The sequence below is a fragment of the Bufo bufo genome, chromosome 5 (assembly GCF_905171765.1).
Source record: "Bufo bufo chromosome 5, aBufBuf1.1, whole genome shotgun sequence".
Taxonomy (NCBI): domain Eukaryota; kingdom Metazoa; phylum Chordata; class Amphibia; order Anura; family Bufonidae; genus Bufo; species Bufo bufo.
In genome coordinates, this window is record NC_053393.1 from 311,476,752 (window position 1) to 311,504,155 (window position 27,404).

The window sequence follows — 27,404 nt, forward strand, 5'->3', positions numbered from 1 at the left end:
TCAGGAACAGTGGCAAGAACTTGAGAGAGCTAAAGAATCCACATTTTTGTGTCTTAATGTATTGCATGTTTCTTACAGAAGTGACTATGCTATTCTAGCCTGGACTGGAAAAGGGAGTAGTAATAAGAGATGAATCAGCAAGCTTCATGCAAAAGCCGTGCTTCATGCTTCAGTGTTGAGTGAAACATTTTGTGAAGCTAAGTAGCTGCTGAAATGAGAAATTCTACAGTCATTCATAGACAACAGGAAAAAAATAACAATGTGTTCCTTGCTTATTCATCCACTTGTGCTATATAATACGTCTAGTATCTTTTGTAGTTATATCTATAATGAAGCAGGTGTGAACGCACTGTGTAACTTGAACAGATTTGGCTTGGGGCTACTCCTAAGGGTCCATTAACACGTCTGTATTTGTTTTGCTGGATCCGCAAAACACGGACAACGGCAATGTGCGTTCCGCATTTTGCAGACTGCACATCGCCGTCACTCTCATAGAAAATGCCTTTTCTTGTCCGCAATTGCAGACAAGAATAGGACATGTTCTATTTTTTTGCGGACTGGAAGTGCGGATCCGGAAGTGCAGATGCGGACAGCACATTCTGGCCCCATTGAAAATGAATGGGTCCGAAACTGTTCCGCAAAATTGCGTAACGGATGCGGACCCATTTTGCGGATGTGTGAATGGACCCTGAGAGTGTTATCTAAGTGGCTTCCCAGGTGTTTCACTCCTATACAGGGACCTGGACTTTGCTGCAGGAGAACCACTAGGCTTCTTGAAGTAGTTTTAGTTCAAGTTACTGCTGACCCACGGAGGTCATGAGGCACGAGTGTAGTATACCAAGGGACCAGGCAACAATTGTAGTCAGGGACATTTACACCTTAGTTTGAATCTAGTGAACTTGAACCTATTGCTCAGGCACCTTCCCACAGGGGAAAGTGCCTAAAGTACCTCAAGGTAATCAAATGTTGGCTGGGGAATATTAAGGTGCACATGCTAGGTCTTAAAGTGCTGGAGGGAGTGTGTGCACCCTATGAGCAGAAAGAGGCTTTGCTGGCAGGAAGTCAGAACCGAGGAACAGAAATAGAAAAATGCTGGTGGGACCGAGTTGCTGGAGCCCTGCAGCTATGAAGCTGATGAACAAGGTGGCGGCTGTGCACACCAGCAGAAGAGGAGCTGTGGTGGGCATTGACCACCACCACAAAAATATGTATGAACATTATAGAGATAATAATCCTAAAACATAACATTTAATATTATATGCTAGATAAAATCCTAAGTAAAGTGTGCAAAAATTGGTATACAAGGGATGAAATAAAGGTGTAGACCACTAGGTAAAGTGGTCCATGGTCATCCCAGTATCAAATATGATTAAAGTGCACGGCGGCACTGTGTAGGTAACCAGTGTGTCCTACCGGTACCCAGGGGAGGTCATCTGAAGCTTCACCACACGATGTTTTAGTAGTGGTTCATCCTGTATAGATGGTCGGATGAATCACAGGAAAAAAAGGTAGATGCAGTCAGACAAATGCATGTAGGGTCCCTATAGTTAACCCTACAGCTGTCTAACCGTAGACCCTGATACTAAAGGTGTGGTAGCAACCTGACCACAGGGCACTCGTCCTTAAAAGGACGACCCCGTCCGGAACCTGTCCCTGGTTCTAAAGGTTCCGGACGGGGTCGTCCTTTTAAGGACGAGTGCCCTGTGGTCAGGTTGCTACCACACCTTTAGTATCAGGGTCTACGGTTAGACAGCTGTAGGGTTAACTATAGGGACCCTACATGCATTTGTCTGACTGCATCTACCTTTCTTTTTCCTGCGATTCATCCGACCATCTATACAGGATGAACCACTACTAAAACATCGTGTGGTGAAGCTTCAGATGACCTCCCCTGGGTACCGGTAGGACACACTGGTTACCTACACAGTGCCGCCGTGCACTTTAATCATATTTGACACTGGGATGACCATGGACCACTTTACCTAGTGGTCTACACCTTTATTTCATCCCTTGTATACCAATTTTTGCACACTTTACTTAGGATTTTATCTAGCATATAATATTAAATGTTATGTTTTAGGATTATTCTCTCTGAATTTTGCTTATACTCCAGATAATCCAGAGCGCAGACACACCCAGATCTGACCTCTTCATTCATTGATTTTTGAACATTATAGAGATGTAGCAAATTGTGCACATTAACTTGGTACCATTAAATGCACTGTTGCAGCAAACTTTGAATTAAGAAAAGCCATTAAAAATTCAAGTTAAAATTTGCTGCAGCTATGTATTTAATGTGTTAAATGGTAAATTAACATTTACTGAATCTGTATAGAGAATATGCCAAATATAACAAGTGGTGAACGTTTCAAGCAACCCTCTCAAGAGAGAGATAAGCAGGAGGAGGGCGTCCTAAACTACCCTAACAAACTATGCAGAGGGAAGTTCAGATGAAGAAGGGACATAGAATTTTAATTTTGGCAGAAAGATAAAAAACAAATAAGCCTGATATTTTAACTTTACATTCAGCATTTCATGGGAAATTTTTATGGAAAACTGGATGATCGCTTTAAAGGAGTCTTCCGGGAGTATAATAATAATGACCTATTCTCAAGTGAATAGGTCTGTACTGCAATACCAAGTACAGCCACTATGCAATGTACAGCGGCATGCTTGGAAAGCTCTAAGAAGGCCTCAGCGCTCCAATCTCTTCAAACAGCTAATCGGCAGTGGTGCCAGGAGTCAGACCCCCACCAGTGGGGGGGGGGTAGTGGGTGTTTCAGCATCCTGCAGCTCAGCTCCCATTCAAGTGAAAAATGAAGGCTCCTCACATAATAGTTATTCGCTTGTGTAGTAACATGGGATAAGCAGAGTAGCTTAACACATTGTCCGAACACAACCAGAGTGAACAGCTAAATAACAAATATGAAGACTAATGCAATGAGTCAAGTGAATGCTATCCTGTCCATATCTGCCTCCTATCCAACTCCCGAGATTAACAAAACATTAACTTCAGTTTCATGAATATCATAATTCTTAAATTGTTTGAGAGGAACCTCTGCATAGTAGAGATGAAGTAAAATCATCATCTGTGATGCTCTGGGAAAAGTGCCCAGAAGGCTTCACTTTGATAGATTCCTGCATCCTTTCTGCTCCATGGGGTTGATCCAGACCCCTTCTTAGACAGTAATACAAACACTTCACACTGCATGTGTTTTGCTGGTGTCAGTTGACTGCATCCAGCGATGTCGTATGGCTGCCTGTCTCACTGCCAGATTTCTTGTCCTTTACACCTTATTACCAGATGTGTTCATGCTACCTGGGCACTTATCCCAAGGACTGTTGTGTGTAGGTGTTCAGCTTTCTGCCAAATCATCCCCTAGATTCAACACAGTTTCTAAATCCAGAGACTTCTAAACCATTTCCCTGAGGGACACGAACACACTAGCGTAGAAATGTGAAAATCCTGCATTGGTAGCAAACATTTTAAGGGGTGAGGATTACAAAGGTGCAAATTACCTTTAAGGGGAGTTACATTTTTAACACTTTTCTTAGAGCTCTGCATTGTGGTTCCTCTGTTACTCCTTCCAGAAATGTATGAGTAAATTGGCAACTGGGTTTTATTTGGTGGGATTCACATTTTAAACCTTTAGGCCTCTTTCACACGGGCGTCGCGTGTCAGGGCCGGATAGGATGCGGGTACGTTGCGTGAAAATTTTTCCGCGCGAGTGCAAAGCGTTTTAATGCGTTTTGCACGCGCGTGAGAAAAATCGCCATGTTTGGTACCCAGACCCGAACCCGGACTTCTTCACAGAAGTTCAGGTTTGGGTTAGGTGTTGTGTAGATTTTATTATTTTCACTTATAACCTGGTTATAAGGGAAAATAATAGGTATTCTTTTTTTATTTATTTTTTTATTCAAGAAATCTTTATTGTTTTTTTCCAGTCATAAACAATATACAAATATATAAGAAGGAAGGAGCATAATATATATATCTTTTACGTCTCCTGATATATAATCCCAATTATAAACAGAACATATAAAAATAAGATACCCCACGGGATAATACTGATTTGCCTCCTCCCGTACACAACAAAATTATTCAACTATTCTTAATACAGAATGCTTAGTAAAATAGGGATGGAGGGGTTAAACAATAAAATAAAAAAAATTAAGCTCACCTCATCGACTTGTTCAGGCAGCCAGGCTTCTCTTCTTTCTTCTTCTTTCTTCTTCTTTGATGGCCTGGGAGGAAAAGGACCTTTGGTGACGTCAATGCGCTCATCACATGGTCCATCACCATGATGTTATCCCATGGTGATGGACCATGGTGTTATCCCATGGTGATGGACCATGTATTGAGCACAGTGACGTCACCAAAGGTCCTTTTCCTTCCAGGCCATCAAAGAAGAAAGAAGAGAAGCCAGGCTACGCGAACAGTGGATGAGGTGAGTTAAATTTTTATTTTATTTTTTTAACCCCTCCATCCCTATTTTACTTAGCATTCTGTATTAAGAATGCTATTATTATCCCTTATAACCATGTTATAAGGGAAAATAATAAAGATCGGGTTCCCAATCCAATCGTCACCTAGCAACCGTGTGTGAAAATCGCACCGCATCCGCACTTGCTTGCGGATGCTTGCGATTTTCACGCAGTTCCATTCACTTCTATGGGGCCTGCGTTGCGTGAAAAAACGCACAATATAGAGCATGCTGCGATTTTCACGCAATGCACAAGTGATGCGTGAAAATCACAGCTCATGTGCACAACCCCATAGAAATGAATGAGTCCGGATTCAGTGCGGGTGCAATGCGTTCGCCTCACGCATCGCATCTGCGCGGAATACTCGCCCGTGTGAAAGAGGCCTTACTATTCTATTTAAAAGTAGCATAATAAATGACACTTTTTAGAAATTGCAAGAAAAGGAGAAATGACGATGGTGGGGGGAAGGGGCTGGGAGGGGGTTGGTGGGGTGTCAGGCTCCTCTGTAGGTCCGCTACATTAATTTTTAATCATGCTAGTGAAAGACAAAAATCTATGGCAGTTAGGGAGCTGCTGTAGATTGTAGACAGTCGCACAGCCAGCAGGAGTGTGCGCCAAATCTATGAGAGTCATGTGCTTTTACATAAGTTTGGCGCATTCTCAAAGCAGGATAAGGACATTATAATGTAGTTTTAGGTCTGTTAAAGCAGATCCTCCTACAAAACAACAATGGGGTAGATTTATTAACACTGGTGTAAAGTAGAACTGGCTTAGTTGCCCTTAGCAACCAGTCAGATTCCACCTTTCATTTTTCAGAGCTCTTTTGGAAAATTAAAGGTGGAATCCGACTGGTTGCTAAGGGCAACTAAGCTAGTTTTCCTTTACACCAGTTTGATAAATCTCCTCCTAAATGAGCCACATACTGTATATATGTCATTTGCTTTAAAACTTTGAGACAAAAATAACTATGTGCTTAAGGCAAAGTTCACACGAACGTGTGTGTGATCCGTGGCTGTATTGCGGCCCGCAAATCGCGGGCCGCAATACACGGCCACAGTTCCGTGGGAATTCCGCATCACGGATGCGGACCCATTCACTTCAATGGGTCCGCAAATCCGGAATCGCGGAACGGCCGCACGGGACGGGACCCCTAGGAAGCACTACGGAGTGCCTCCTGGGGTTATGTACCGTTCTTCCGTTCCGCAAAAAGATAGAACAAGTCCTATCTTTTAGCGGAACGGCCGGATCGCGGACCCATTAAAGTGAATGGGTCCGCGATCCGATGCGGCTGACCTACGGCTGGCGATCGTGCATTGCGGCCCGCTGTTTGCGGGCCGCAGCACAGGCACGGGTCACACACGTTCGTGTGAACTCGGCCTTAGTATGTGAAAATATATGATTTAGTAATTTATATAATTTTTTAAAATCTAAAGATTAAACTCTTAAAGGGGTGGTCTCACTTCAGTAAATTACATTTATCATGTAGACAAACTTAATACAAGGCACTTACTAATTAATGTACTGTGATTATCCATATTGCCTCCTTTACTGGCTGGATTCATTACTCCATCACGTTATACACTGCTCGTTTCCAGGAGTAACACTCTGCAATCCATCAGTGGTGCCCGTGCTTGCACACTATAGGAAAAAGTCCTGTCCTCCCTAGTGGCAGGGACCACGGGAGTGCACATAAGTCAGAATTTTTTCCTATTGTGTGCAAGCACGACCACCATTCCTGGATTTCAGGGGGGTCGTAACCCATGGATACAAGCTATGCACTGTATAATGCGATGGAAAAATGAATTAAGCCAACAAATTAGGCAATATGGACAATCACAATACATTAGTAAGTGCTGTGTATGAATATTTTTCTCTACGTGATAAATGTTGTGTGACACAACCCCTTTAAAGGGAGTCTGTCACCTCCATATGGCCATATACAGTGCTTACATGGCTCTGTAGCACACCTATACAGGATTGTAACGGTACCTTTGTTCTTTTCTTTAGACTTGCACAATCAGGAAAAACAAAGTTTAATTCACATGCAAATGAGCACTCGCAAGTGCCCAGGGGCGGCGTTCAGTGTGTAGGTGCCCAGGCTGCTCTGCCTTCTTTTCACTTTACTCCTCCCCAGCCTCTTCCTTATAGGTGTGCTACAGAGCCATGTAAGCACTGTATATGGCCATATGGAGGTGATAGACTCCCTTTAAAGAGGTATTCCATCTATGTTAAAGGGGTTATCCCATGGGTAATGTAAAAAATGAAAATCAGCCATCATATAGTACATGACAAGCTCTTTCTAACAAGGCTAGAACCAGTCCTGTACCTCCCATGGATCCAGAGATCTCCCCATTCATTGCTCTGCTAGATTTATATCAAGCTCACAGCTCAAGGGGAGTGTCTTCTCTGCTGCAGCTCAGGAGGCGTGTCCATGCTGTCCCTATCACAGCTCAGGAGCCAGTTGAAAGATGAAACTGAGCATGTGCGGCCATCTCAGTGAGCAGGTCAAAGAAATAAGAAAAAAAGACAAACAGCAGGTGACGCTACACAGGTACATTTCTCTTAATAACTCAGTGGCTGAGCTAAATTTTTAATTATATGCAATTACAAAAGAATTCAGGTGCTGATTTGAAAACTGTAGAATATTTTTCATGGGACAACCCCTTTATATTATCCCCTATCTAGAGGATAAGGAATAACTATTAGATCGGTGGGGATCCTACTGCTGGGATCCCCACTGATCACAAGGATGGGAGCCCCATACCCTGTGGAGTTCCCACTGCAGAGACAGTGCTTGGCTATCTATGGATCTCCCATAGAAATTAATGGAGCGGATACATGCATGCCCGAATTTCCACTCCGTTCTTTTCAGGGTGCAGGCTCGGGGCCCCCATTCTTATGATAAGTTGGGGTCTTTGTGGTAGGTCATCAGAGGACATGTCATCAGTATTTAAGTGTCAGAAAGCCCATTTAATGCTCTTGTTGCTTCCATTTATTTCCTTTTGGAGGTAGAGCCTTTTCTAAGTTTTCTTATGGAGCCTTATGACTTTTTTGTGTGAGCCTCTGCTAACACCACAATGGTCTTCGAAGGGTAAAATGTTCCAAAAAAACCTTTCAAGTTATGACTTACATTAATTTTATTTTAAAATATGCAACTTCCTAAAGGTGCTGAGAAAAGTGGAGGTGGTCTGAAGCTTTTACCAAGATTTATTGGCAAGAAAGCCAGAAAACTGCACAGTAAGAAAAAACACAGTCTTAGGCCTCATGCACACGACCGTTGTTTGGGTCCGCATCTGAGCCGCCATTTTGGCGGCTCGGATGCGGACCCATTCACTTCAATGGGGCCGCAAAAGATGCGGACAGCACTCCGTGTGCTGTCCGCATCCGTGGGTCCGTTCCACTCCGTGCTTTGCGGACAAGAATAGGCATTTATATTGCCGGCGCCCGTTCCGTTCCGCAAATTGCGGAAGGCAACACGGGCGTCTTCCGTTTTTTTGCGGATCCGCAGACTGCGGACCGCAAAAAACGGCAGGGCCGTGTGCATGAGGCCTCAACCGCTTAAGGCCCGGAGTTTTTTTTTTTTTTTGCGTTTTCATTTTGCACTCCCTGCCTTCCCAGAGCCATACGTTTTTTGTTTGTTCACATAACCATATGAGGGTTTGTTTTTTGTGGGACAAGTTGTACTTTCCAACTCCACCATTTAATATTGCATATCACGTAGTGGGAAGCAGAAAAAAATTCCAAATGGGGTGAAATTGCAAAAAAAAAAAGCAATTCCACCACAGTTTTGTGTTTTTTTTATTTACGACGTTCGATGTGCGATAAAACTGACTGTTTAATTTTATTCTACAGGTCAGTACGAATCAGGCGATACCTTATATGTATAGTTTTTCTATCTATAGTCGCCGTATTTTGACCCCTATAACTTTTTTATAATTATGTTTACGGAGCTGTGTCGGGGCTCATTTTTTGCAGCGCAATCTGAACTTTTCATTGATACCAGTCTGGGGTGTGTATGACTTTTTGATCACCTTTTATTTAATTTTAGTAGAAAATTGGCCATTTGGATGCTTTTTTCCGTTTTGCTGTATGAGGAATATATTTTTATATTTAATACTATGGGCGTTTTCGCACATTGCGACACCAATGATATGTATTTTTTTTTAGTTCTTTTTCTTTTGAGAAAAGGGTGATTTGAATTTTTATGTTTTTTTTTACTTTTTTATAGTTCCCATAGGGAACTATAACAATCATCTGATTGTTATTGTCATAGATTCCAACGCACTTGCATTGGAATCTATGATGATTTTACTAGTTTCCTATGGAGCCCTATTACAGGCAAGGGCTCCATAGGAAATGCTATGCAGCAGCCTCCTGTCATTCATAAAGACAGGGGCTACTGTATACACGCTCTGGCTCCTTCAATCGCACTTTCAGTTTCAGAGCGCTCCGATGCCGTGGTCAGGATTGAAAGGGTTAATTCATGTGGGTTACTGTCTTTTTTTTTACTAATTATTGCACATTTTTGTGATTCAAATGATGAATGATGGTACCAAGCAGAAATGATTATAACCGAACTCATAAGTTGATCTCAGTCTTTCACATAATTGAAGAACGTATTCCTGACCCTGGGCACCTTTTTTATGGAATTTATCTGAAGTGAATTGCAAAAACCAGATTTCATTTGGTGGAAGAATTTTTGTGAAGCCTGTAATGAATCCGATTTGTTTAGAATCAATGTGCTTATCCTAACTTCTGATTGAAATATAAATGTGAACCTATAGCTCTCTTATATGTGACTAATCTTTTAGAGAGACCAATTAAGTGGGCCATGAAATGCCATACCGTGCCATTTTATCTGCAAATATTGAGTAAAACCAACCTCGAGTTTCAGTACACCTTTCATTATTACTGCAGTGGTTGCCTATATATCTACCACATCCAATGAATAGTACAGAGCTAAATTGTCTGCTGAGGGTTTCACAAGACTATGGCATTGTGCCAGGTAAATCTTGAGGTTAAGACTTTTTTTTTCTGATGTCTTGTTTTCTGTTTCGTGCTATAGCTGAACTCACTAAATAAATTATATATATACTATAATGAATTAAAAACTTACATGCAAACATGTTTACATATTTCTAATCTCTCAAAAGCTATGATAGAAGGGGCTGTCGTGTTTAAAGCAGATACATCATTTCTAAACAGTGGAAAAACCCTGTAATAAATGTGTTTTTAGGCATCATCACCAGAATTATAGCACATTTATAATAGTAAATCTGCCCAACTGACTGTAAGCAATACTAGTAGTTGTCCATATGATCCTAAGGTGGCTCAGTAGAGTGATTCAGTAAAAACATTGGAGATATGGTATTGTGGGTCTAGAAAATGGACTCTAAAATACCCTTGTATTAGACATCTACAAACAGCCCAAGTATGCGGTATATACTGAGAATGCACAATTATTAAAGGCAATCTGTCACCAGTTTTATGCTGCCCTAATTTTGAAATCCTGGCAGCTCCAGCACATGCCAATGAGTCCTCATATTCATGAGCTCCTGGCTCTCCTCACCCTCTGTCGCTGTTTTATTTCAACTGAAATCAGCAGTAGGTGGGTGGAGAGTCAGGACTCCTCGGCATGTGCTGGAGCTGTTCAATACAAAATCTTAGCAAAACAGCCTGGTCAATTACAGAAAGTGATCCAGCTTTTTGCTAAGGGGATCTGCCGCTAGTTTATGCCACCCTTAGGCCCCTTGCAGACGAGCGTGTCCGGATTAGGTCCGGATGCGTCCCAATGCATTGCGGCAAACCCGCGCGAGTAGGAACGCAATTGCAGTCAGTTTTGACTGCGATTGCGTTCCGATGTTCAGTTTTTATCGCGCGGGTGCAATGTGTTCTGCACGCGCGTGATAAAAAACTGACTGTGGTACCCAGACCCGAACTTCTTCACAGAAGTTCAGGTTTGGGTTAGTTGTAGTGTAGATTGTATTATTTCCCCTTATAACATGGTTATAAGGGAAAATAATAGCATTCTGAATACAGAATGCATAGTACAATAGGGCTGGAGGGGTTAAAAAATAAATAAAATTTAAATTTAAATTTAACTCACCTTAATCCACTTGTTCGCGCAACCAGCATCTCTTCTGTCTTGTTCTGTGAGGAATAGGACCTTTGATGACGTCACTACGCTCATCACATGGTCCGTCACATGATCCATCACTATGTGATGAACGCAGTGACGTCATCAAAGGTCCTATTCTTCACAAAAGAAGACAGAAGAGATGCCGGCTGCGCGAACAAGTGGATTAAGGTGAGTTAAATTTTTTTTATTTTTTTTTTACCCCTCCAGCCCTATTGTACTATGCATTCTGTATTCAGAATGCTATTATTTTCCCTTATAACCATGTTATAAGGGAAAATAATAATGATCGGGTCCCCATCCCGATCGTCACCTAGCAACCGTGCGTGAAAATCGCACTGCATCCGCACTTGCTTGCGGATGCTTGCGATTTTCACGCAACCCCATTCATTTCTATGGGGCCTGCGTTACGTGAAAAACGCACAAAGAGGAGCATGCTGCGATTTTCACGCAACGCACAAGTGATGCGTGAAAATCACTGCTCATGTGCACAGCCCCATAGAAATGAATGGGTCCGGATTCAGTGCGGGTGCAATGCGTTCACCTCACGCATTGCACCCACGTGGAAATCTAGCCCGTGTGAAAGGGGCCTAAGTTAGGGCCTCATAAACCTGGTGACAGAGTAAGGAAACATGAGTATAGTAGCCATACACTCACCAACACTCCATTACTGAAATACTGCCTGGTCTAATATCTCCAACTTTCTGTTTGGACATGCCAGTTTGTGCTGCAAATCTTTTTTTATGTACCCCAGTCATCTGTTTCTGGCTCATTATTTTTTTTTCACTCCAGCAATAACAAAATACGAACAAATACTACTTAATGTGAATATGTTTTCTGTCTTTCATAGAGATGATACATGCAGCATCCCCCTTTATATCATTTTCATTACAGCTTGCATTCCATATCTCCTATCCAGCTCCTGGTGCACCCGCCGATCACCTGTTTGAAGATGCAGTGGCGCGCCAGTGAGCGTTGACACCTATTCCTAGGCCTGTGACGTCACATCATCAATCAAATGGGGCAGAGCGGCAATACCAAGCACTGCTGCTATACAATGTACGGTCCTGTGCATGGTAATCTGCCAGAACGTCACCACCTCCTCAAACAGCTGAACAGTGGGAGTGCCAGGTGTAAGACCCCCATCAATCTGATCTATCCTGAGGATAGGTCATCAATATTAAACACCTGGAAAACCCATTTACCTAAATTAAAATAAAAAAAAGAATCCCTCCCCATTTAAATTTTTACCTTCCTAGAATTCTATTTCCAGTGAAATTTTAACCCTTTAGGGTACTTGCATAAGTAACACATTTACTAAAACCATGTTGGTGTAGTAGGCATATTTAGTTTACTTTCAATATAAATTCTATGATATTTTATAAACAGAAATCCCCAATAAATTCAATATTGTAATATAAATATCATTTGATAAATGAAAAATGCAATTACTTATTAAAACATTCAATTAATAAATAAAATAATGAAAGATCTTATCATCTTCATTCATTGATTCATTGAAACATAGACAATTGGTGACAGGAAAAGAGCACATAGCCCATTTAGTCGGCCTATATATTATTTTCTTTTTATTTTTTGTTCGGATAGATATATACTCATTGACAAAAACCTAATGCACCAAGAAGGAGTTGTTGGAATTGAATGAAACTTTATATATTTGAATGTAATGATGATATATGTATGTGATTACAATATTAGAGTGAAAGTATACGTTTATTGGGAAAAACTGTGCAATTAAAAGGAGGCTCTAGTACCTTGTTGGGCCACCTCTAGCCTGGTTACAAGATGAGATATGGTTGGGCATGGAGGCATACAGGTTATGTATTTATCTTGCAACACATTTGCTCACAGATGCTGCAGCTAGGTCTGTAGATCTCGAACACTTGTAGGTTGTTGAATTTGGCAACCGGGTGTCACAGACGTACCGAGACATACAGACGTTTCCGTGACAGGTGGCTGGACATCTGTGAGACTGGCAACATGTGGTTTGATCTGACATGTTTTCCGTTTGGATCACATGACGTCTGTGTTGCTTCTGGTGCTTGCCGCACCTTCTTTCCCCAGGTGTGGCTGTTTTGGTCATTTAATCGTTTCTATTTATTGTTGTTTCTCCCACTATGCTATGCGGTTTATAGCTTCTGTTGAACTTGTGGTTAGCTTGTGTTTGATTCTCGACTGAGTTCCTGGTGCTTCCAAAGCTTCATTGAAAATAATCGTTTCCTTTCCCTTTTGTATTTTGTTTATATATATGTGTGTGTTGCCGTTCCCTGTTGTTTGTCATTAGGCCTGAGGGAGACTCCTGTTCGTCCTTCCCTTTGGAGGAACAGGTAGATTTAGTCTTAAAATTACAGGGGAAACTCGAAGAATTAGAATATCGTGCAAAAGTTCATTTAATTAAGTAATGCAACTTAAAAGGAGTTGCATTAATGCAACTTAAAATTAGAATATTGTGAAAAGGTTCAATATTCTAGGCTCAAAGTGTCACACTCTAGTCAGCTAATTAATCCATATCCCCTGAGCAAAGGGTACCTTAGATTGTGACTTTGGGGTTTCATAAGCGGTAAACCATAATCATCCAAATTATAACAAATAAAGGCTTGAAATATCTGATTTTGCATGTAATGAGTCAATCTCATATGTTAGTTTCACATTTTAAGTTGCATTACTGAAATAAATGAACTTTGAACGATATTCTAATTTTTTGAGTTTCACCTGTAGTTCCAGGGTCCTATAGGATGAGATAGGATTCTAGGTATCCAGTGTATGAACTTGCCTACCTTTGGTGCCTGTTCATACTGGTAGTCCAAGGCAGGCCAAGGAAGTGTTCCAATCTGACGTAGACATTCCTGAAAAACTCTTGCTGGACAAGCTATATCATTTAAAAAAATGCCAGCTGGAATCCCTGCCTTGTGAGGCAACAGAATATCCTGCATATATCGCTGAGATCTTAATGTCCCTCATATCAATAATAGTGACTGACTGTTGTATGCAATGGCTTCCCAGATCATCACACCAGCAGTTGGGGCAGTGTTTTGCTCCACGGCAAAAGCAGTATTGAAGCGCTGTCACGGCTGTATGTGAGCAACAAGAGTATACACAGTAAAAAGAGCTACTGACCGGACCCAAACTAGGGAGGAAAAAGGGTGAACCCTGTCAGACCCTCAAAGCTCTCCCTATGCTGCTAAAGCACATGCCCGGATCCAAATGGCGGAACGAGGCATGCCTGCGTACCTAAGACTGATGACCACTGTAACCCCTAAAATAGTGGAAGGGGCACGGCCACGGGTACCCTGCTCAGTATATGGAGGGTACCGTGGCCACCTCAGATCCAGTCAGAAAATAACCAGGTACACAACAATGTCTGCACACTTAGCTGAAGGAGCTGCAGCCGCAGAGAAGACGGATCCAAGGACAGCTGGCAATATCCGGAGTGCTTGCTGCTGCAGAACACAGGTCCAGTGAACTGATAGCTACAAGTGAAGATACTCAAGCAAGAGCTACAACTGAAATGAGAAATATAATCCACGCCGTACAATAGGAGGAGGGGTGATTTAAAGGCAGGGAAATCAACCGCAGGAGGAACAGCTGGGAGGAAGGAAACAGAGAGTAAAGACTTCATCACAGGGGCGGAGAAACAGAGCAGTGAGAACTCCTCCAAGCTCTAGTAGTGACATCATCACAGGGGTGGAGAAACAGAGCTGTGAGAACGTCCCAAAGCTCTGGTAGTGACAGTACCCCCCCCTCTACGGGTGGACTCCGGACACCCAGGACCCACCTTCTCAGGATGAGCCCTATGAAATGCCCTGATGAGACATCCTCTCCTCAGGACCATAACCCTTCCAATGAACGAGGTACTGAAGAGAACCGCGGACAATGCGAGAGTCCACAATTCTGGAAACCTCAAACTCCAGATTGCCATCAACCAAAATCGGAGGAGGAGGCAAAGAGGAGGGTACCGTGGGCTGGACATATGGTTTTAAGAGAGATCTGTGAAATACATTATGTATCTTCCAAACCCGTGGAAGATCAAGACGGAAGTCAACAGGATTGATGACTGACAAGATTTTATAAGGCCCAATTAACTTGGGACCCAATTTCCAGGAGGGAATCTTCAGTTTAATATTTCTTGTAGACAACCACACCAGATCACCCACATTCAGGTCCGGACCAGGCACACGTCTCTTATCAGCCACACGCTTATACTTCTCACTCATCTTTCTAAGATTACTCTGAATCTTTTGCCAAATGGTAGACAAAGACGAGGAAAATCTCTCCTCCTCAGGTAACCCAGAAAGAGCCCCTCCCGAGAATGTCCCAAACTGCGGATGGAACCCATATGCACCAAAGAATGGTGACTTATCAGAAGATTCCTGACGACGGTCGTTCAGAGCAAACTCAGCAAGAGGGAGAAATGAACACCAATCCTCCTGGTTCTCTGCCACAAAACAGCGCAAATATGTCTCCAGATTCTGATTGAGGCGCTCAGTCTGACCATTCGACTGAGGGTGAAAAGCAGAAGAGAAGGACAGCCGAACCCCCAGGCGAGAACAGAAAGCCTTCCAGAACCTGGACACAAACTGCGTGCCTCTATCGGAAACAATATCAGAGGGAATGCCGTGCAATTTAACAATATGGTCGACAAAAGCTTGCGCCAACGTTTTAGCATTGGGTAAACCAGGGAAAGGTACGAAATGAGCCATCTTGCTAAAACGGTCCACCACCACCAGGATCACCGACCACAAAATCCTCCACCGACTTACGAAGAGCCGGCCACCAAAATCTCCGAGCAATGAGATCTACTGTGGCTCTACTCCCGGGGTGACCAGCAAGAACCGTATCATGATGCTCCTTGAAGAGTTTGTGACGTAGCTCAGGAGGCACGAACAACTTCCCAGAAGGACAACGGGCAGGTGCCTCAGTCTGGGCAGCCTGGACCTCGGCCTCCAAATCGGAATATAGAGCAGAAACAACTACCCCCTCCGCCAAAATGGGACCCGGGTCCCCGGAGTTTCCTCCTCCTGGAAAACAGCGAGAGAGAGCATCAGCCTTCACATTTTTGATCCCAGGTCGGAATGTAACGACAAAATTGAATCTGGAGAAGAACAGAGACCATCTGGCCTGTCTCGGATTCATACGTCTGGCCGACTCCAAGTATGCCAGATTCTTATGGTCGGTAAAAACGGTGATAGGGTGCCTGGCCCCCTCCAACCAATGGCGCCATTCCTCGAAAGCCAACTTGATGGCCAACAACTCCCTATCTCCCACATCATAGTTTCTCTCTGCCGGGGAGAGTTTTTTAGAGAAAAAGGCACAGGGTCGCCATTTGGCAGGAGAAGGGCCCTGGGACAAAACTGCACCCACACCCACCTCGGAAGCATCCACCTCAACAATAAAAGGTAAGGAAACATCGGGATGCACCAAGACGGGAGCAGACGCAAAACTCTCTTTATTCTTAGAAAAGGCTGCAAGCGCCTCCTCCGACCAAGAGGAAAAATCCGCCCCCTTTTTTGTCATGTCAGTAAGGGGTTTGACAACAGAGGAATAATTCAAAATGAACTTTCTGTAATAGTTCGCAAAACCCAGAAAGCGCATCAATGCCTTCTGATTCTCAGGAAGCTCCCACTCAAGTACAGCACGGACCTTCTCCGGATCCATGCGAAAACCAGAAGCAGAGAGGAGAAAACCCAGAAATTGAATCTCCGATACCATAAAAAGACATTTCTCCAGCTTGGCGTACAATTTATTTTCCCGCAGAATCTGCAGAACCTGAAAAAGATGATCCTGATGGGTCTGAACATCAGGGGAAAAAATCAAAATATCATCAAGATACACCAATACAAATTTCCCCATTAAATGGTAGAAAATACTGTTAACAAAATGCTGAAAGACGGCCGGAGCATTCATCAGGCCGAAAGGCATAACGAGATTCTCGAAATGCCCGTTAGGGGTATTAAAGCCCGTTTTCCATTCATCCCCCTCTCTGACCCTGACCAGGTTGTATGCACCTCTCAAATCCAATTTGGAAAACACCTTGGCCCCAACAATTTGGTTGAAGAGGTCCGGGATCAGAGGAAGAGGATAGGGATCGCGAATCGTGATACGGTTCAGCTCCCTAAAATCTAGGCAAGGTCTCAGAGAGCCATCTTTTTTTTTAACAAAAAAAAAACCCGCGGCCACAGGTGACTTTGAGGGACGAATATGCCCCTTCTCGAGACTCTCGGAGATATAAGTTCGCATTGCGATTCTTTCCGGTTGTGAGAGATTGTAGAGGCGTGCTTTTGGCAGCTTGGCGCCGGGAATGAGGTTAATGGGACAGTCAAACTCCCGGTGAGGAGGTAGCTCCTGAACACCGCTCTCGGAAAACACGTCCGAGAAATCAGAGAGAAATGATGGCACAGTTTTAGTAGACACCTCTGCAAAAGTCGCTGTGAGACAATTCTCTCTACAAAAGTCACTCCACTAATTTATTTGCCTTCCTTGCCAATCAATAGTGGGGTTATGTCTAGTGAACCAGGGTAACCCCAAAACTAGAGGAGAAGGCAATCCGTTAAGGACAAAACAAGATATATTCTCCACATGAGTGTCACCTACAGCTAGCCGGATATTGTGAACAATGCCCTTCAGAGATCTCTGTGAGAGTGGAGCAGAGTCAATAGCAAAAACAGGTATATCCTTTTCTAATGTGCAAACCTGAAAACCATGCATGGCTACAAATTGAGTGTCAATAAGATTGACGGCCGCTCCACTATCGACAAAAATTTCACAAGAAATGACTTTGCTCTCTAGCGCCACCCTGGCAGACAGGAGAAAACGGGAACTGCAGGTCAGAGGAAAAGCATCAATTCCTACATCAACTTTGCCCAAAGTAGCAGATGAAGCAGAATTTGATGATTTACCTTTTGAGGTTTTTCTCTTATTATCGCTCTTAGTACAGTTCAAGAATCTCCTAGACGGACAAACATTTGCCAAATGACCTATGCCCCCACAACAAAAACACACCATACTCTGAGGACTAAATCCTCTTTTATCAGGGGCAAGTCGACCTAGCTGCATGGGCTCCTCCTCAGAGGGGAGCGAGACAGGATGAGGCCCCTGCACACTGAATGAGTCTGCACCATTGCCCCTAGACTGACAATGGCTGGACAGAGAGGTCTTGTTTCTTTCTCTTAGACGCCTGTCAAGGCGTACCGCCAATGACATGGCAGACTCTAAGGACGTTGGTCTCTCATGGAAAGCAAACACATCTTTCAATCTCTCTGAGAGACCATGACAGAACTGACTCCGGAGTGCAGCATCATTCCAACCTGAATCAGCTGCCCATCTCCGAAATTCAGAACAATAAAGCTCCGCAGACAGTTTGTTCTGGCATAAAACACGTAAGTTAGATTCGGCCAGAGCAACACGATCCGGGTCATCATATATCTGCCCCAGGGCCACAAAAAATCTTTCCACGGATCGAAGGGAGGGATCCCCTGATGGCAGCGAAAAAGCCCAAGTCTGAGCTTTACCCCTGAGCAGGGAGATGACAATCCTCACCCTCTGCTCCTCCTTACCAGAGGAGTGGGGACACAAGCAAAATGGAGTTTGCATGCCTCTCTGAAGCGAACAAAATTCTCACTGCCCCCGGAGAACGTTTCCGGAAGTGAGACCTTTGGCTCGCAACAGACTCCATGAGCCGGAGCAGAGCCCAATGCTTGAAGCTGAGTCATAGATTGACGGAGATCCGCTACTTCCAAAGAAAGACCCTGCATGCGGTCAACCAGGCCAGAAAGCGGATCCATGTAAAAAAAAAGGACGGTTTTGGTGGATTATAATGTCACGAATGTATGTGAGCAACAAGAGTATACACAGTAAAAAGAGCTACTGACCGGACCCAAACTAGGGAGGAAAAAGGGTGACCCCTGTCAGACCCTCAAAGCTCTCCCTATGCTGCTAAAGCACATGCCCGGATCCAAATGGCGGAACGAGGCATGCCCGCGTACCTAAGACTGATGACCACTGTAACCCCTACAATAGTGGAAGGGGCACGGCCACCGGTGCCCTGCTCAGTATATGGAGGGAACCGTGGCCACCTCAGATCCAGTCAGAAAATAACCAGGTACACAACAATGTCTGCACACTTAGCTGAAGGAGCCGCAGAGAAGACGGATCCAAGGACAGCTGGCAATATCCGGAGTGCTTGCTGCAGCAGAACACAGGTCCAGTGAACTGATAGCTACAAGTGAAGATACTCAAGCAAGAGCTACAACTGAAATGAGAAATATAATCCACGCCCTACAATAGGAGGAGGGGTGATTTAAAGGCAGGGAAATCAACCGCAGGAGGAACAGCTGGGAGGAAGGAAACAGAGAGTAAAGACTTCATCACAGGGGCGGAGAAACAGAGCAGTGAGAACTCCTCCAAGCTCTAGTAGTGACATCATCACAGGGGTGGAGAAACAGAGCTGTGAGAACGTCCCAAAGCTCTGGTAGTGACAAGCGCTCCCATAAGGCTTCCATACTTTAATCTGACGGCTATAGGAAACCAAACAGAACCTAGATTTGTCGCTAGAGACAATGTGTTTCCAGTTCGTGGCAGTCAAGGTTTCTCGTTCTCGTAATGAAGGTGCCACCTGTGTCCGAATGCAAAAACAAAACTTTGGGAGCTTCTTCTCATGGATCAATCTTCTTTACTGGTGATCAGTGTGGGCCATCTGGAGTCTGTTCAAAGTGTTGTATATCCTCATGTAACCATTGCTCCCAACATCTCCTAGGTCAGAACAGCCTAGATGGTGGGCAGTTTGTCCAAATAGCTATCCTTCTTCTCTCAGTCCAATGATGCACCCCCTTTCAAAGACTGTCAGCTTGGCAAAATGTCTTCGAGTGTGTTGTAGCGGTATGTCGAGTAGTCAGCGATCTCTCACTACCCAAGAGTAGCCTCTGAGAGCTTTTTTATAGCGTAGTGGGGGAAGCACTTTTACACCCTCTTTTGCCAATACCAGACCACACCTGTAATCAGTTACATATCTGCCTGAGCCATAACTGGATGCCGGTTTTGCAGCAATCCAAACTAACTAGGTGCATTATTATAATTTTTTTGTCGATGTGTGTATGTTGATAACCGGCATACTGTATTTCACTGACCGTTGATTTTTGTAATTACTGACTTTTTACATTTCTTAAAACTTTCCAAAACTGTTCAGAAAAAGGAAGGGGGGGCCTAGCAGAGAGGTGTGGCCTCCAGGTTTTCAAAAAGGAAGTGGTGTAAATTATAGCTTAAATCTACACCAGCTTATACCTTCTGAACTTCTGTCACGGTGGGGAGTGGGGGAAACCCCCCAACCTTATAATGTATGGCAGACCAACAAGCAACTAGGCCAGAGGATGGGATAAGAGAGCAGGTCACCTCCTATTGCTTCCCTAACCCTTGCCCTAACTTCTACCCATATGAGCGACCTGTCACGGAACCATGAACCAGACGTACAACAAGAGATAAGTGAAAATAAGAAGGCTTTATTGAAAATAAAGCTGTAAAGCAAAAGTCCAAACGAATGGTGAAACCGAAGCAGAGTCTTTGAGAGGCCAGAGATCAGGAACCAGAAGGGTAGTCAGACGAAGCCAGGATCAGGAACCAGCAGGGTAGTCAGACGAAGCCAGGATCAGGAACCAGCAGGGTAGTCAGACGGAGCCAGGATCAGGAACCAGAAGCAGCAGCAGTCTTAGAAGCATGTGAACACAGGAGGACCAAGCAAGGAACTGAAGCCACAGACCTCCTATATATATGAGCTAGGCATCCAGCTCCTCCCAGTGGGAAGGAGGAGCCGCAGGGTGGAAGGCTACAAGAAACCCAGAAACCAAGATGGCCGCCAGCACATGTCAAACGAAGGAGAACAGCAAGAAGGTAAGACCATGACAGTACCTCCCCCTCAAGGGCCCCTCCTCCGCGGAGCAAAAAACGGTTTCTGAGGGAAGCGTGCGTGGAAGGCTCGGAGCAAGGCAGGAGCATGGACATCTGCGGAGGGAACCCAGGAACGCTCCTCTGGACCATAACCACGCCAATGGACCAAAAACTGCACCCGACCGCGGACCAGGCGTGAGTCCAGGATATTGCTCACCTCATACTCCTCATGATTGCCCACTCGGACCGGACGAGGCCGAGGAACCGAGGAAGTGAAACGATTACACACCAGTGGCTTCAACAGGGAGACATGAAACACGTTAGAGATCCGCATGCCAGGAGGAAGCGCAAGGGCATAGGCTACCGGGTTTACCCTGCGAAGCACTCGGAAGGGACCAACAAAGCGAGGCGCCAGCTTGGGAGTGGGCACTCGAAGGTTGAGGTTGCGGGTGGACAACCATACACGGTCTCCGACCTGGTAGGAAGGAGCAGGCGCTCGTCTGCGATCAGCCTGGAGTCTCTGGCGCTGCGCAGAGGCCTCAAGGGACTTCTGGATCTGTACCCAAGAAGCACGTAGGACGGAAAGGTGATCCTCCACAGCCGGAATATCCTGGGGAGAGAATACCTCCGGTAACACGGCAGGTTGGAACCCATAATTGGCCATGAAGGGAGACGTCCCAGAGGAAGAGTTCACCGCCGTGTTCCTGGCAAACTCAGCCCAAGGCAGAAGGTCAACCCAATTGTCTTGGTGATCGGAGACATAGCAACGAAGGAATTGCTCCAAGGCCTGATTGGATCGTTCTGCGGCCCCATTGGACTGAGGGTGGTAGGCCGAGGAGAAGGAGAGATGAATCCCCAACTGGGAGCAAAAGGCGCGCCAGAACCTGGACACAAACTGACTCCCCCGATCCGACACAATCTCCTTGGGCAAACCGTGCAACCGGAAGACCTCCCTGGCAAAAATCGTGGCCAACTCTTGTGCAGAGGGTAACTTCTTGAGAGGAACACAGTGGCACATTTTGGAAAACCGATCCACAATCATGAGAATGACCGTATGGCCTCGGGATGCAGGGAGGTCCACAATGAAATCCATCCCCAGGTGTGACCATGGGCGCTCCCCGGTGGCTATGGGTTGCAGAAGGCCCAACGGAAGGTGCCGAGGGGACTTACTCTGGGCACAAACGGAGCATGCCGCTACATATGCGGCGATGTCGGAACGTAGGGAAGGCCACCAGAACAGACGTGAAACAGCCCAGGACAGCTGATTCTTTCCAGGATGCCCCGCGGTCTTGGAGTTATGGTAGGTTCGCAACAACCGAGTGCGCAACTCCTCAGGCACAAAACATCTGCCGTTGGGTCTCCCAGGGGGAGCACCAGATTGAGCCGCCAAAATCTGCTCACCCAGGGGAGAGGTCAGGCTGGTGCGAATGGCGGCCAGGATCTGATTCGGAGGTATGACCGAAGTCGGAATCGACTCCTCCCTGGACAGCTCGGAGTACTGCCGTGATAGGGCATCCGCCCTGATGTTCTTGGAACCGGGTAGGTAGGAGACCACGTAATTAAAACGTGACAAGAACAGAGCCCATCTGGCCTGACGTGGTGTCAATCTCTTGGCCTCAGAAAGGTAGGTCAGATTCTTATGGTCCGTCAGGATGAGAACCGGAACCACCGAACCCTCGAGCAAGTGCCTCCATTCTTTAAGGGCCTGCACGATGGCCAATAACTCCCTGTCACCAATCTGATAGTTGCACTCCGCGGAAGACAGTTTCCGGGAGTAAAACCCACAAGGAAGCAGAGGACCCTCTGGTGTTCTACGCTGAGACAGAAGGGCGCCTACTCCCGTCTCAGACGCGTCCACCTCGAGGACAAAGGGCAACCCAGGGTTGGGATGCGACAGAATCGGAGCTGACACAAAAGCGGGCTTTAGGGCCTCAAAAGCTCGGATGGCCTCGAGCGGCCAGACCTGGGAATTACTGCCCTTCCTGGTCAGATCCGTGAGAGGCTTGGCCAGCATGGAAAAGTCCCTGATGAACTTCCGATAATAATTGGCGAAGCCCAAAAAGCGCTGCAGGGAACGAAGACCACTGGGCTGGGGCCACTGTAAGACAGCCGAAACCTTCTCAGGATCCATGGAGAACCCCTCAGCGGAAATGATGTAACCTAAGAAGGTTACCTGGGATCGGTGAAATTCGCATTTCTCAAGCTTACCGAACAGCTTGTTCTCTCGTAACCGTTGCAACACTCGTCTGACATCCAGAATGTGGGCCTCCATGGATTCAGAATATACCAAGATGTCATCCAAATAGACCACCACACACTGCTGCAACAGGTCACGGAAAACATCGTTGATGAATTCCTGAAAGACTGCGGGCGCATTGCACAACCCAAAAAGCATAACCAAGGATTCATAATGACCGGTCCTGGTGTTAAACGCGGTCTTCCACTCATCGCCCGCCTTGATCCTTACCAGGTTATATGCCGCCCTCAGGTCGAGTTTGGTAAAGACCGTGGCCCCTTTAAGGCGATCGAACAGCTCGGAAATCAAGGGTATCGGGTAAGCGTTCTTGATCGTGATGCGATTGAGACCCCTGTAATCGATGCAAGGCCTCAACTCACCGCCCTTCTTTTTCACAAAGAAAAATCCAGCCCCTGCCGGGGACGAGGATTTGCGAATGTGTCCGCGTGAAAGCGCCTCCCTCACGTACTCCTCCATGGCCTCATTCTCCGCTACCGACAGTGGATAGACTTTGCCACGAGGAGGAACGGCACCAGGTTGTAACTCTATGGCACAATCGTATGGGCGGTGCGGAGGTAGGGCAACCGCGCGCACCTTATCGAATACATCCCGGTACTCCTCGTATTCAGGAGGCAACAGAGAGTCCGAGGAAGTACACAGCAACTTGACAGACCCATGGATGCAACTAGCCCCACACTGCGGTGACCACGAGAGGATCTCGGCCGATCTCCAATCGAAAGTCGGATTATGCTTCTGGAGCCAGGGGTACCCCAAGACCACCGAGTAGTGTGGAGACGAAATAACCTGGAGACAGACCGACTCTCTGTGAACGGCACCAATGGCTATCCCCACTGGAAGGGTCTCATGAGTCACGTGTGACGACAGAAGGGGTCTGCCGTCTATCGCCTCAAGAGCCAGTGGGGAACCTCGAGCCTGCAGAGGAATGGAATTGGCGGCAGCGAACACACTATCAATGAACAAACCACCAGCACCAGAGTCCACCAACGCCTGGGTCGTCACCGAGCCCCCGACCCAGGAGAGGACAACAGTGATCAGTGGTTTGTCAACACGGGAAACCGGGGACGAGGAGACTCCACCCAAGATCTGCCCCCGACAGGATCTCAGGTACGAGCGTTTCCCGGACGGTTCGGACATGCCAACCGAAAATGCCCACCGAGACCACAGTACATGCATCGACCCTCGCGTCTCCGGAGTACCCTCTCCCCCTCGGACAGGCGAGCAAACCCCAGCTGCATGGGTTCACCCCCAGACAAGTCATCCCCAGGAGGCGTGGGAGGAGAGGGAGGCACGGGTGGGACAGCAAACGTAGGCGCCAATCTGTTAGAAGACCTCCGCAGGCTCTCCTTAAAGGAAGGTCTCTCCCTGAGTCTGGTGTCAATCAAAATCAGGAAAGAAATAAGAGACTCGAGCTCCAACGGTAGGTCCTTAGCTGCAACCTCATCCTTCAAGGCATCCGAGAGACCATGAGAGAAAGCAGCGACCAGAGCCTCATTATTCCAGCCCACCTCTGCTGCCAGGGTACGAAACTCAATGGCGTATTCAGCTACGGATCGTGAACCCTGTCTGATGGACATAAGGAGCTTCGCAGCAGAGGCAGCACGAGCCGGCACATCGAATACCTTCCGAAGAGAAGCAACAAAACCGGAAAACTCGGCAACCACCGGATTGTTGTTCTCCCATAAAGGGCTGGCCCAGGCCAAGGCCTTGTCCGAGAGCAGCGAGATCAAGAAGCCCACCTTTGATCTCTCAGTAGGAAAGGCATGTGGCAGCAACTCGAAATAAATGCCCACCTGGTTAAGGAAACCTCGGCACTGAGTTGGCTCTCCCCAAAAGCGCTGTGGAAGAGGGGCAGAACCGGTCATACCCCGAAACACCGCAGGCGCAACAACAGGTGTCGGGGTAGACTCTGGCGCAACAACCGGAGCGGCAGTAGGAGCGACAACCGACCCATCGGCAACGGGAGCGAAATGAGCCGTGCGTTCAAGCAGGATTTGCAACACCACAGCGAACCGACCCAACAGGTGATCCTGCTGATCAAGTCTGGCAACCAGCATGGGTAGCGAGGATGGCCCTGTACCGTCAGAACTCATGGCTTGGTCCTAATGTCACGGAACCATGAACCAGACGTACAACAAGAGATAAGTGAAAATAAGAAGGCTTTATTGAAAATAAAGCTGTAAAGCAAAAGTCCAAACGAATGGTGAAACCGAAGCAGAGTCTTTGAGAGGCCAGAGATCAGGAACCAGAAGGGTAGTCAGACGAAGCCAGGATCAGGAACCAGCAGGGTAGTCAGACGGAGCCAGGATCAGGAACCAGAAGCAGCAGCAGTCTTAGAAGCATGTGAACACAGGAGGACCAAGCAAGGAACTGAAGCCACAGACCTCCTATATATATGAGCTAGGCATCCAGCTCCTCCCAGTGGGAAGGAGGAGCCGCAGGGTGGAAGGCTACAAGAAACCCAGAAACCAAGATGGCCGCCAGCACATGTCAAACGAAGGAGAACAGCAAGAAGGTAAGACCATGACACGGACCTGGATGGAAGGACGGCTCATACCCAGGAACCTAGGACCCTGAGTTGCCCTGATAATCCCTCAAAAATAGGGAAAGGGCTAAGACGACCTGTTCATCCAATACACGGAAGCACAGGAGTCTCAACCGGCCTAAATGCCAGGGAAAAAGTAAAGACCGTATACAGCTACTGGATCGTCAGGTAAGCACACAGAACAACACACTTACCTGCTGAAGCCACAATGACTAGAACCCGAGCATGAGTACAGGTGCCCACACACCATACAGGACACAGTACAAACAACCACACCCAGGTATCCAGAACACCAACTACTGCCTGGACCCCCATGCAAACAGGATGCATGGTGGCCCCAGGCAGAGCTGCATACAGACTTGTAGTTCCTCCCCTGGGGAACCCTGTTACCCCCTTCCGGAGGAATCACCTATAGACAGGACGATGTCTAGTAAACATGCTGTACAACAAACACCACCAGACATAAAGCAGGGTAGAGAAGGGAAGGAGACACCGGGAAGACATAGGTGAGACATTGCTGAGACCTTGATGTTCCACAAGGTGGCCCTCAAGCACTGGGCATATGGAATAAGCCGGACATGAGCAAAACTCCAGTACCAACAAAGGCTGGAGGACAACCAACTCCAGCCTTTAGGCCACAGGTTTAATAAACCTAGTGGCCACACCCAGCCCGGGAGTTAACCCCTCCAGAACAAGACAGGGAAGGAACTAAGATATAAGGGGAAGTGCACACACATGCAGAGTAGACGGCACATTGCCCCTGGCAACCGCATGCATGGCAAACGTGTCACGGCAAACAGCAACAAGATCGTGACACCGCCGTGACAACTTCTCACCAATTAATTTCAAACCTATTTTTTGAGTTCAATCCTTGTGAGTAGATGAATGACTTGTTTCTACCATTATCTTTTAGACAACAAAATTCTATATGTATTTTGTGCTTCCGTCTCTTTAAAACATTCTGCATTTTTTAACCTCACCTATACCTCATTATGGCAAAATAGATGTGTTTCTGTTTCTTAATTCTGCTGAGCATAATTCTGTAATGTCTGTGCTTTCTTCCAGTTTCTGCTACTTGTCTCCTCACTGCTGACCACAACATACTTGACCCACCATTGCTGACCTCCATGCCTGTTTGTGTCTTTCACCTGATTCTTTGTTGCTGTTAAAGAGACCATGTTTATGCATCCAGCAACTGTACCTTGACTCCCAGTTGCATACTTGGAGTTTTATTATGGTTCCCTCAATCTACTCCAGTCATCTGTCACCTGCATTAGGTCTACTAATGCCGAACACTGTCAGACAATGAATTTATTCTGTTAGGTGATTCTATAGAGGCCCTTTGCTTCCACTTCCAGAGATACTGCTCTTTAGACAATAGCGATGGATCCATTTTTGCTCATCCAGAATGATGACATAATAACTGATAAAAGTAAAAGTAGTAGTGATACAATATAAAAAAATAAAAACAATCAAATCAACTATTTCTAAGTGTTACATATGCTCGGTTCTCTGTGAATACTAAACCAACCTGTTTCTGTTTGAGACTCCTGTGTAAGCACCATCTGTTGGGGATTCATAGCCCAGTGAAGTTGCCTGCAGAATTCTTGTCGATCATCCACATGGATGTAATCATAGACATTTTGATGCATTACATCAGTCTGAAATACCAGAAAATAATGAATCAGATAATGGAATTTCATTTGCCAACTGGTTGAATTCTATATTGTTCAAATGTATTCTATATTTTTCAAATGTTATACATATAACTAACAGACACTAGGAAATTTACTAACACAGAATTTTTTTTTAAAAAAGTACTGACTGTCTACACTACACTGTCCCCAGTGTAATCATTGGGCTGTTCTGGTAAAACACAAGTTCCATACCAAAATAAGCATTTCAATTATTTCATCTTCTTTTTACAAAGAACACACCATAAGGGACTCACATATTATTAAAATGTTACATTTGATTTACATTATCATTAAGAAATTAAATGTTACATTTGATATACATTATCATTAAGAAATCATTGGCATTTTAAAAAAGTCATGTGTCATACAGATAAGTAGTGTTTTTTGGTG

At 45.6% G+C, this 27,404-nt stretch overlaps 1 protein-coding gene across 1 annotated transcript in view; it reads right to left on the minus strand.

Moving 5' to 3' along the window:
* The window catches only part of AHRR (aryl-hydrocarbon receptor repressor), a 462,245-nt gene that overhangs the window by 50,226 nt on the left and 384,615 nt on the right, over positions 1–27,404 (minus strand). The window contains exon 6 of the mRNA XM_040432935.1: positions 26,849–26,978. Within this exon, the coding sequence (XP_040288869.1) occupies positions 26,849–26,978 (130 nt within the window). The remainder of the gene's footprint in view (positions 1–26,848; positions 26,979–27,404) is intronic.